At 31.5% G+C, this 12,975-nt stretch overlaps 1 protein-coding gene and 1 long non-coding RNA gene across 2 annotated transcripts in view; both read left to right on the top strand.

Moving 5' to 3' along the window:
* LOC107608941 (auxin response factor 8) overlaps window positions 1-1,173 on the top strand; it is a gene marked incomplete in the record, with an annotated part of 10,485 nt that extends 9,312 nt beyond the window's left edge. Inside the window, 2 exon segments of the mRNA XM_021105867.1 lie at window positions 1-123; window positions 677-1,173. Of these exon segments, the coding sequence (XP_020961526.1) occupies window positions 1-123; window positions 677-800 (247 nt within the window).
* LOC110264202 lies at window positions 1,926-3,759 on the top strand. The gene is made up of 2 exons (XR_002349936.1): window positions 1,926-2,833; window positions 3,024-3,759. It is a non-coding gene; the product is annotated as an uncharacterized LOC110264202 (long non-coding RNA).

Here is a 12,975-nt window from a genome sequence, read left to right as displayed (position 1 = left end):
AGAAGAGTTGGCTCAGATGTTTGGAATTGAGGGGAAGTTAGAAGACCCTCTTAGATCAGGCTGGCAGCTTGTATTCGTCGACAGGGAGAATGATATTCTTCTCCTTGGGGACGATCCATGGGAGTAAGTACAACTTCATATTTACTGAATGAATTTGCCTTATTATATCCACAACCCTTCACCTTAGCAAAACATGCAATATTCTTTTTATTGTCTTTAAAAAGGTTTTGGTCCTTGTAAATATTGTAAATCTTGGTTATGTTTGCAATGAAATTTCCTTTTGGTTTCAATCCAAACATTTCAAAACAGAAAAAGAAAAAATTGGTTTTGACCCCTATAAGATTCCTGTTTTGATATCATATAAGTTAATACATTTTGAAAAATAATTTGATTTTGTCCACAAAAGGTTATGATAATTTGCTACTATGATAATATTATCCAAACCAAATTACCATAAATATTTTAGAGACAAACAAATATAGAATATTACTAGTATTGGGGATTAAGACCCAACAAAATTATGATTATGATAGGGGCTTAAACGAAATGTTTTTTGAAATATTTGAATCCAAATCAATTTTAGTAAGCACCAAAACCAACACTGGCAGTATTTTTAAACCTTATTTATTTCACGTTTGTTGACATTTTTTCTTTTTTGGTATGTGGACTCTTATAGATCATTTGTCAACAATGTTTGGTATATCAAAATACTTTCACCTGAGGATATTCAGAAGATGGGAGAACAAGCCGTAGAGTCTCGTGACGGTGTTCCTGGCCTACCATCGATAGGCGAATACTGATATGTTGAAAACTGTATCCCTTCAATTCCCATGGTCATGACTTTAAGTATTACATGTTTGAGCACTACTTTTAGACCAGAACTTGCATATCCAGATATGTTCTGTATTATTTATCTATTCCACTTTTATCGTCCTTATTACTTGGAGAATTGGTAAGGTTTTAAGAATTATGATGAGAAACTTAGGATAAACTATTTTTGTTTAATCAAAAGAATCTTTAGGACAAGCATTTGTTCTACTAGTTTGTAACTTGTGCACTGAAAGCTAGAAATGTAGTGTTATCAGTGTATTGTACTATTTGGTTCCACTCTTGCATGAGCTAATGTATTGTAGAAAGTAATGTAGACAGTGCTGAAAAGTTGTTTCATGTTTATTTGTGTGGCATTGCATCCCAGTTGAGTGTCTTACAGCTGGGTTTAGATTTTATAGTTGAATGGTCTTCAAAGGATCACTTTTTTTTTTACACAAAGGATCACTTTTAAGTGCTACTCTATTTGGTGTGAGTTCTAGACTCTTAGGTCCGTTCATAAGTTATTTTTTTTCTAACTTCTAACTTATGAAAAGGTTCCGATATTATTAAAGCGTTTTGTTTATAAGGGTCTGTTTGAAAAGTTTAAAAAATAATTTTTTTGAATTTTTTATTTATAAAAATAGTAGTATTAATATTTGGTACAATTTTTAAAATTAAATTGTAGTTTTTAAAAAAATTATTTAAGTACTTATAGAAAAGTTAAAAAAATATTTTTTTATAATAAAAAATTTTTTATTTTTATTTTATTTTAAAATAAATACTTTTAAAATTAAAAAATCAAACACAAAATAATTTATTTATAAGTTATTTTTAATATAAGTATTTATTATTTAAGTTATTTTTTTAAAAAGAATTTAATTAGTTGTTTAACTATCTAAAACTCTATATATAGACGTTTTTTCTTTTTTATAATTAAAGCGTACTAAAACTCTATATTAATTTGTAATACCAAATCACGAGTCCTTTAATGAAAAAGAATTTAGTCAACTGCACTTTTTGAAAGAAAAAATAAAAAAAATTAATAGTAATTCAGTCAACTAATTAGCCAATAATAAAAAAGAAATATACATAAAATACATGCGTCTAAAAATATAAAAAATTCAACTAAAAAATATTTAAAAATAAAACATACTAAATCTAATTTACGGGATTCCTTTGATGATTGATGAGTGTGTTTCATAGTGGGTGAAGATCAAATGATAGCTTCAACAGGCTAATTTACAGGATTCCAAAAGGCTTCGTATAACACCTGAAACGTAGTAAACAAAAAAATTCTATAAAAACCTGTATAACAATCCTAGGCACAAAGACATTAAACATATATAAAAAAACTTTAAAATTTATTTCAATACTTTAGAACACGCTATTTACAACAGAATACATCCAGAATTGAGTCAAGTCTCTCCCGGTACTTTACAACACAAGAACGGTTATTTATTGAGTCAAGTCTCTTCACGCGTCTTAATCTCCAGCTGCCACGAACCTAAAAAGGACAAGATTCATCATTAGTCTCTTTCCAACAGTCTTAAGCTAAAACTCTCATTCACTAATTCAACGTTTCTCTTCTTCTATCACTTCAGTTTAGCTTTTGTCGTCTGCACACAATAAGGTTGACCCTCTGCAAAGTTATAATAGCATTTCTGAATATTAGGAAGGCCCTGGTATACGAAATTCATAAAACTATTATCACATTTCAGTCTCAAACCAACCGACATCACTTGAAGTGCAAAATTCCCACGCATTCCCCATAATAAACTTAAGGATAAAAAGTTAGTTAGACAAGTAAAGATTCTGTTAAAGTTAGATATATTGTCTCTTTTGACATCTGCAACATATAGTAGTATATATAGCATTAAGTGTGCAGAATGTAAACGAGATTCAGTTCAATCAATTCAACTACATTCATTCACTAATTCAACCTTTCTCTTCTTCTCTGTGGTTCACACTCTTCATCAAGTTCTATCACCTCAGTTTAGCTTTTGTCGTCTGCTCACACGATAAGGTTGTCCCTCATTGCAAGATTATAATAGCACTTTGAATATTCCATATATCTGGTTATGTTAACGTGTGATTTTAAATTTGATTGAGTATGTTGGAGAACTATGTTCTTTTATAAAATATTCAGTGAATTATTTCTAAAATTTTCTTTTGGTTATGTTTAGTTTGACGTTTTACTGTGTTTGTAATTGTAGGCAAAGGATGCTAGTTCAGTAGTTAGTTGGGTTTCACTGTCGGAAGGGGCCATCAAATTCAATGTGGATGGAAGTTCAAGAGGAAATCCAGGAAGAGCAGATGTGGCGGCTTGCTTAGAGATCAAGATGGCAACTGTATCGCCGGATTTGTCAGCTATATTGGCTTTGCTGAAGCGGAACTAATAGCTATCCGGCATGGTTTGTGGTTGCCATGGCAATCTGGGTACAGAAAGGTGGAATGTGAAAGTGATTGCATGGTGGCTCTGAAGATTATTCATGATAATGCCGAAGACTTTCCAGAACTCGCACACATTGTTGAAGAAATTCATCAGTTCATGCTTCTTGACTGGGACGTCACTATCTATCATATCATGAGGGAAGGAAATTCATGTGCTGATTTTTTGGCAAAGATCGGTTCTTCTTCAAATTCTACGTTTTTGGTTATGATCAGCCCTCCGCCGGAACTCACTCTTCTTCTTCTTGCCAACTTCAAGGGTGTTCTTTATTCTAGAGTTTAGTTATAAAAATTGTTGAGTTATTTTTTATTATTCCTTGAATAATTATCCATGGTTGATACTCTTTTTTCTCTATTGGATTTAGTCTATAGGGATTTTTTAAGGAGGTATGATCTGCATAAGCCGAGTATCCATATAGTCTATACCAATTTCAATGGAACAATGTACTATTTAGATGCATCATATTCAATTTCAATGAAATTACAAAATTTCTGAAAAAATTATTGAATTCTATATTAACTATTGATAATTGTTAAATTACGTTCATACACACCAATATAATATTTATTGATACATTGATCAAATCATACACATATAGCTAAAGTAGTGGATGAAGTATCCCAAAAGTTGAATCGCATTCCGCTAAATGTAGCTAGACACCCTGTTGGACTCCAAGCTCGTGTATCAGAAGTATACTCACTGTTAGAACCTGGATCTGATGATGTTAGAATGGTTGGAATTTATGGCATTGGTGGAATTGGTAAAACAACTATTGCAAAAGCTGTTTATAACACACTATGTAATCAATTTTGATATGTGAGTTTTCTTGCGAATGTCAGAAAATACAAGCCAGAATTAGGCTCTGATATGTGTGGTCGAAGCATTCACCAATGGGAATCTGCGTTGGATAAATACAAGAGAAGTCCTAATAGGAAAGTTTGGTTGATATTCATGAATCTATTGGATCACTTGATAAACTTGTTTATTTAGGTGTTGAAAGGTGCACTGAGCTGAAGAACTTACCTAGTGTCCTAAAGTTGCCATCTTTAGGATGCATTGCTCTTAACGGTTGTTGTCAACTTGAGAAGTTTCCAGAATTGTTGGGAGAAATGGAAAATTTGAGAATTCTTAAGGTGGAAGAGACCGCAATATAAGAATTGCCTTGTATATTCAATTTCAGTAGCCTTGAGGTTTTAGTGTTGAAATGTTGCTCAAATCTAAAGGAACTTCCTATAAACATTGATATGTTGCCAAATCTTCAGTTACTTGAAATTTCTGGCTGTCCACAACTTCAACTATTTACAAAGAAGCTTAGGAGGTTCAGCACACAGAATTGTTCAACTATTCTGTACAAATTCAGCACCATATTGAATGAATAGTCATCTCTATTCCTTGACCTAATACTTTCATTTCACACATTGAATGAAGTAAACAGCAATGCATTCTTACTTAGTCAGAAGTGTTAGAAACAGCAATGTCCACAAACCCATACATGATTCAAGGAGCAAGGGATGTTTCTTATGGTTAGGCAATATCATTGAGAGCATGATCATCATTATAATTAGTCCTGTCATTCAGTAAGGATCAGTGAATGAATATCATGCATGAAACTACTCTTTTGCTTGAATCCGTGCATTCTAGTCTCTTTTGCAATTGATTCACTTGGAACCTTTTTGTAGTAGGACTTGTGACGTTGTCTTGCATCATAAGAAAACTCCCCATGATTCCATCCGTTTTCAAAATGTAATGTGGTACAAGAATAATGTGGTTATTAACCAGTTTTATCATATAAAATCAATTTGGTTGATTAACTAAAATTAAATTTTTGGTTAACCAAAAAACAAGTTTGGATTTTGGATTAACTAAATCATGTACAACCCTATTACACATTTCATTTTTCCTCATTTCCAAAAGCAACAATCCAGAAAGATTACGAAATGAACATGATAAATCTTTTATGCCAATGCCCTCCAAATAAAGCCATTTAAGATTTTTCGTTACTTCTGAAATTTCTGAAAAGTTTTCCGGTAAGAATTTTTTTAGATAGAAAGAATTTTCCATTTAAGGCTTGAACAACCAAATAGAAAGAATTTTTCCAGTAAGGGAAATTTGATAGCAAGTGAAAAGCTTTGTAGCTTGTTGCAATCTTCCGCATTCAATTTATTTAATAAATTAACTGAACTGTGAACCGTGACTAAATTCTCACCATCTTTAAAAAAAAATTCTTGTAAAGTTTGAAAATTAGCCACATCAAATATCTCTTTCAAAAAATTACTGTAATCGAAATTTAATACTTTTAGTTTTATGCTCACAAACTTCTGAAAACAAAAAAAGAAGAGTCAATCAAATGAACCTCAAATTTAATAACATGCAATATCATAAAAATGAATTTAGTACATTTGTCTTGGATAACCTATTCAACTTGAGAGACATATGGTGGTACTCAGGTAACTTGAGTATGAAGAGATCTTTTGGTTGAAAATCATATGAAAAATACTTTGAAGGATATCTCCACCATTCCAATATTCTTAAACTGTTTGAAAGATAATTGGAAGTGTAATAAAATTAACCTTTTTTATGATAAGTTTTTTGAGATTTTGCATCTCTTTGAAGGTCTTTCCATCCCATTTCACTTCCCTGTTAAATAAAGAAAATTCTAGATACATGATTTTAATGGCACTAGTCCCTTTTAAGATAGAATAAAAATATAAATTAATTAAAACACGTGTGCAAATAAAATCTTTAACAAACTTACGTAGAGAAATTAAATTTATTACTTACTTAATTGTTTCCTAAAACTTTTACTATGTCTTCACAAAACCATAATCTATCACGCTTTTCAGGTATTTCTGGTGACTTTTCTAGAACAATTTCTTTGCTCATGTCCTTTGTAAAAATCATGCATTGTCACTCTATTATCACACCAATTGATCTTTATGAGAGAATTTTCAACTAACACTCCAATATGATATTTTATACACCTCCTATAATAAACTTGAAGTATATTTGTAACTTTCATTAATGTATATCCTTTAAAACAATAAGCAATATCTAGAAAAACATTCTGCTCTTCTTTTCCCAAAACATCAAAGCTTATCTAAAGTATCTTGCGTATTTTATTATCAAGAATTTTTTTATAGTGATCCAATGCAGATTCCCACTTTTCTAAATTTTTTTCAAACAAGTTAGAACCTATTACCTCCAAAGCCAATGGAAGTCCAAAAGCATAAGTTACTGCACGGGTTAAAATATTTGTGTACCTTGAGTTAACAATATTTGTTTTAAAAGCTTTCCAATTAAGCAAATTTAAGGACTCTTTTTCATTCAAACCTTGTATCTCATATGTCATTTCAATGCCATGAAGTGTCGGTAAATATTTGTCTTGTGTACCACGACCAAACCAATCAGGTTTTTCAGCAATTGCTCAACTGTTCAGGATCATCAATATCATCTAAAACTAAAAGAACTTTCTTTTGGCAGAGTCTATGTTGTACCTCTGAAATTCCTTCTTTAACACCTACTATGTAGGCTCTTTCCTTCTTACAAAGAAGATGTATTAAACCATATTTATTTTAATTTTCTCTCACAGTTTCAAGAAAAGCACATGCCTTCAAAATTGTCAGCATCGCAATCAAGTTATAGACGGCAAGAACAAGTGTTGCTTTTTCTATTCCACCAATTCCATGAATACCAACCATGTGAATCGCAGCATTAGATTCAACATCTAGAAGTGAAGCTACTAGAAACTCTTGAAGGCCAGTAACTTTTACTATTTTTTGCCATCATTTGGGCAGCACAAACACTAAATTATCATTTTATTAATTTATGTGTGCAAATTCTGAGAAATGTGGGTGCAAATTATATTGCAAAATATATTAATTTATATGTGCAAAACTTTAATAAATATAAGTGTAAATTATATACTTTTTGTATGCAAAATATCTATAAATATGGATACAAATTATTGTTGGCTAAGTGTTGACAAAAAATGATGATATTTACTGGCCATGTAGCAATGCTTGTGAAGCTACCGCTAACACTGGGGACTCCAATCCAACTGGATGATCAGCAACAGGCAAAGCTGCATGTCGTCTAATCCTTTTTGAGATGTTTTCCACAATATTTCCGATAAACTTGTGTTCATATCCTTCCCTGCCCAATCTAGACTAGTTAATATACATGTGGTTGCATACACACAAAAATGTCTAAGTTCTGGCACTCATTTCAATTTGAAACAAATTTAAGAAGGTGAGGTACCTGTATTTGAAATGATAGCCTGAAAAATTAGCCACTTGATGCAGAGCCTCTTTCCATTTGTCCACCTTCTTGTTCATGTCATCTTTGTATCTGTTCTCATGCTTAGCTATTGCCTCTCCAAAACTGCTTTTAGATGACGTACATCAGAAGGATCCACCTCATAGAAAACCGGCAAAACCAAGCGACTGTTTCCCTTGATGCAGTGAAGGATATATGGACCAGCTCCTCTAAGCAAAAAGAAGAAGCAGCATAGTTAGGAGAGAGTACAATGATGGCAATCTTGGACTTGTGAATTGCCTTGAGAAGCATAGGTGTGGATTCCTTTGTCACAGAGAGCTTTGTAGAGATTGCCAGTGAAACCGTGAACAAAAGTGATGTTCTTATGATATGTTAGAATATAATTAGGATCAATTAGGATCGATTAGCATTATTTAGCATATCTGAATATTTATTATAAGTTACGTCTTTATTATTAGGATTCTCTTAGTCCCTATAAATACCCTTCTATATTGTATCATTCCACACAACTTGAATAGACAACTTGATCACACTCAATAATATACAAATCCTTCCTCCAGTTCAGTTTCTTGTTTCTAACATGGTATCAGAGCCATGGTATCCTCCTCGAAGAGGATAGGTTGTTTTCCTTGTGGTGAAATCACCATACTTTTTTGCATTTTTTTCTCCCTTTTGTCATTCTTTTGATGCTTTTTCACCTCATCGACTAACTTATTTTCTGTCTTGTATTTTTTTGAGTTGAATGATCAAACATCATTGTCATCCGCTGCTTACCTATTCTCATGAATAAATCATAAAGTTTTCGCTCTCTCTACGTTCTCTCGTGACAGTTCCGTCTGTGTTCTCTCGTGGCAGTTCCGTCTGCGTTTTTTTCTGCCAGTTCCGTCTGCCCTTCCTTCAGACAAGCGGCAGTTCCGTCTGCGCTTCCTTCCGGCAGTTCCGTCTGCATCCGTTTTATCAATTTATGCAGTTTTTTTTCTCTTTATTTCGTTGTTTTAAATATGTTTCACTTGAGTTTGAGGAGATGTTAGAATATAATTAGAATCAATTAGGATCAATTAGCATTATTTAGCATATCTGAATATTTATTATAAAATATTACGTCTTTATTATTAGGATTCTCTTAGTCCCTATAAATACCCTTCTATATTATATCATTCCACACAACTTGAATAGACAACTTGATCACATTCAATAATATACAAATCCTTCCTCCGATTCAGTCTCTTGTTTCTAACATGATGCATAAACAAAATAAGGTCAAGAGGCCAAGGACCATGAACCGAGAAACATGGTGAACGGGTCAATGGTGTTGTTTGTTCGAGTGTTGGTTCAATGCTGTCCCAAAATCCCAAAGACTCATTTGAAAAAAATGCTATATTGCCATCAAAGTTTGATAGTTTCAACTAGTTGACAAGTTAACATTTTCATTAGCATGTATATATGGGCTATATTTTTTTTGTTAGTTTAGTCGACCGAAGAACATAAAATCTACTCCTAATATTCTACAAACTTTAGAAATTAAAAAATAAATTTAATTTAATTTTTACATGTCGTTTAACATGTCGTCACACTAATAAAGATAATTATTTTTTACATTAATTATGTGAATAGTTATCCAAATGAATAGATATGATTAAACAATTGTATAAAACGTTTTTATATTAACAGTGTGTCAAAATTAAACTTTTAAAAAAATATGTGACGATTATTCTCATAGATCTTTAAAGCAGTAAGTCAATGAGATGTTATTTGTGAGACAGATTGTGTGGAAGCATTTAATCTTGTTACTCAAGATGATTTTGGGTTTATTGATCCACTGGTGCTCAAAATAAGAGATATCATGCATTGGAATTGACGGGTTGACTTTCGTTTGATTATGAGAGATGCAAACAGGGTGGCAGATACTATGACAAAGATGGCGATGAAGTTACAACTTTCGCATGTGGAGCTTCTTTCACCTTGGGAGGAGTTTAAGAGTAGTCTTGAACGGGACTATCCCTCTATTTAGGCAGTTCCTTATTTTGTTTGTTTTGTTTTTGTTTGTTTAATTTATTTCAGTCACAAAAAAAAAGCAGTAAGAGCATCTTAACTTCAAGAAACTACTATATTAATTTTGATATAGAGATTGTCAAACATAAATCACGTTAACCCAAACTTACTTATCATCAAAATCAATTTTGCAAAATCAATTTTATGCAAACTCCCATTTGCAAACTGTAATCCAAACATGCATTGATAAGTTATGTTTATTTTTCAGCTTTAAAAAAAAAAGAGAAAAAAAAAAAAAAAAAGAAAAACAACAAAAGATTTTAATTACTTTATCTTTTCCTTACCCTTTTTGTAAACTAAGGGACAAAAACTATACAGTTTGCATATTAGTAATTTTTTATACAGGTTTTTATTACTCATTTGTATTTAGGTGTGGACGTTCTTCTTCGTGCCACTACTACACGTTCTTCTTTTTCATTATTTTTCTCTTTCGTTATCGTCATCACCAACACCACCTTCTCCTTCGCTTCCTCTTCCTCTTTCTTTTTTCATTGGAATTTCTTCTCCTCCTTCTTTTTTCTCCTTCCTTTTCCTCCTTCTCCTCTATCATCAGTTATCTCGTTGTTAAAAATAATGAATAATTCAAGTTCAGATTGTCAATTGAACTAGAACGAAATTGATTATTATTTTGAATCCAATCAAGTGGCTGAAGTATGCTTCAATTCTAGTTAATTTGTTCGTTAGTAGTTTATGATTCTGTAGGTGAATAATGTTTCATCATTGATGGTTCGAATTGAATGTAATGTAAAAGTTCTGCATTAGAGGAAACATTTTTCTATATTTGCAGCAAATTTGGGTGTAACACGAAGATATTTGGGTGTAAAACGAAGATATTTGAGCGTATTGTTTAAGAATTTTCGGTGTATATGTGCTGATAAGTTCTGTATAATTCAAAACTCTTCTCTCTCCTCCTCATCTTTTGCTACTTCTTCTTTTTTTTCATCATCATCATCATCATCATTATCATCATCATCTTTTTTTTTCTTATTCATTTTTTTTTCTTGTTTTATCTTCTCAAGTTTTCTCTTATTTTACTCATTTAACAAGAATTAAAAAAAAAAGAAGAAATACATAATGGTATAAAATTATTTGGAAGAGGATGAACTTACATTCATTCAACTAAAATAAAGAAAGAAATAAGAAAAAGAAGAAGAAGAAAAAAAGTGCAGCATTAGAGGAAATATTTTTTTGTATTTACAGTAAATTTGGGTGTAACACGAAGATATTTGGGTGTAACACGAAAATATTCGAGTGTATTGTTTAAGAATTTTCGGTGTATGTGTGCTGATAAGTTCTGCGTAATTCAAAACTCTTCTTCTTCCACATCCTCATCTTCTGTTACTTCTTCTTCTTCTTTTTTTCATCATCATCATCTTATTCTTCTTTTTTTCTTATTCATCTTTTTCTTTTTCTTTTACCTTCTCAAGTTTCTTCTTATTTTACTCTCTTAACAAGAATAAAAACAAAAAAGTCAAACAAAAGAGAAGAAACACATAATGCTGCAAAATTATTTGAAAGAGGATAAACTTATATTTATTCAACTAAAAGAAAGAAAGAAATAAGGAAAAAAAGAAAGAAAAAAAATGCAGCATTAGAGGAAATATTTTCCTGTATTTGCAGCAAATTTGAGTGTAACACAGATATTTGGGTGTAACACGAAGATATTCGAGTGTATTGTTTAAGAATTTTCAGTGTATGTGTGCTGATAAGTTCTACATAATTTAAAACTCTTCCTCTTTTTCATCTTCTGCTGCTTCTTCTTCATCTTCTTATTTCATATTCTCATAATTTTTTTTTGGGAAGAAAAATCAAATAAAGAAAAAAAATTCATAATACTACAAAATCAATCGAAAAAGGAGGAGAAAAAAATGCAACAACAACAACAATAATAAAAAAACAACGATGAAGATGAAACACGTGAAAAAAAAAAAAAGAAAAACACAAAGATGAAGGAGAAGAAGAAGGAAGAGGATGAAGAGAAAGAACGTGGGATACTAAAAGAAACGTGATTTTACGCACATTATGTAAGTGATTTATATGACTTGTATACCAAAAAAACTTGTATATATAGCATGAGTAATTCTCCACATACAAATGATTTTCCATACAAGTCATACAAGTCATTTATAAACACGCCGTTTTACGTTTTTTTTTGTGTGCCTCTTCTTCTTCTTCTCTTCCTCCCTCTTTTTTTTATTGAAATTTCTTCTCCTCTTTTCGTTTTCTCTTTTTCCTTCATCAAAATCACCAGAAAAAACTAAGAAACATTATTCAAGGTACGTTTCTTGCCTTCTCTTTCTCCTTCTTCTTTTTGCTACACGTTCTTCTTCCTCTTCCTGTTCTTCTTCTTTATTTACGTGTTTTTCTCTTTATTTTCTTTCTTCGTTATTCTCGGTTTCCATTATTTTTTGACATCAAGCTCTGAAATCGTTTTTGAAGAAAAAGAAGCAGCAGCAGAAGATGAGGAGGAAAAAGAGAAAGAGTTCTGAATTATGCATAAGGTGTACTTCAACGAATTTTGGGTGTATTTCTTAAATTCTTTGGGTGTATTTTTGTAATTCTTTGGGTGTATTGATTTCAAGAAGAAATATACTGTCTCTCCCTATATTGGGTGTAATTCTTAAATCCTTTGGGTGTATTTCTTAAATCCTTTGAGTATATTTCTGTAATCGTTTGGGTTATTTCTGTAATCGTTTGGTTTATTTCTGTAACTGTTTGGATGTATTTCTGTAATCCTTTGGATGTATTTCTATAATCGTTTGGGTATATTTTTGTAATCGTTCGAGTGTATTTCTGAAGTTTCATCATCTTCAAAACAATTTCAAAACTTGATTTCAGAAACCGTAAAAATAAAAAAAAACAGAAGGAGATCAAAGGCAAATTAAAGAGAAAACGCTTTTCTATACAAATCATACAAGTCATTTATATTCACGCTTCTTCTTCTTCTTCTGCTTCTTCTTCTTCTTCTTTTACTTCTTCTTCTGTAACGCATGTGTTAGGCCCAACTTATAAGACTTGTAAACAAAAATAACTTATATGTGTAGCACTCCTCAATAATTTAATAATATATTTTCAGTCTCTTGACTAAAAACAATAAATTCTAATGCGTTCAAACATTCTTCTCTCTAAAAAAACAGACAAAAAAATAGCAAAAAACACAAGCACTTAGAAAGTCTAACTGTTTGAGATTTTGAGCGAGTCCTTAAGCACTTGGAAGGAGTTGAAGTTGACAAAGACTTGCCGACATTATTTCTATCTCAAATATCAGAAAAAAATATCCCACACAGTCACACACTAATAAAAAGATCTAAGTGGTTGGGACCTGTAGATACTTAAAGTGTAATTGGAATTAAAGCACGTGCGTCAAACTTACTTTATATAACGGCCTC

Source organism: Arachis ipaensis, chromosome B07, assembly GCF_000816755.2.
Source record: "Arachis ipaensis cultivar K30076 chromosome B07, Araip1.1, whole genome shotgun sequence".
Lineage (NCBI taxonomy): Eukaryota > Viridiplantae > Streptophyta > Magnoliopsida > Fabales > Fabaceae > Arachis > Arachis ipaensis.
This window is presented reverse-complemented; position numbering and strand designations above follow the sequence as displayed.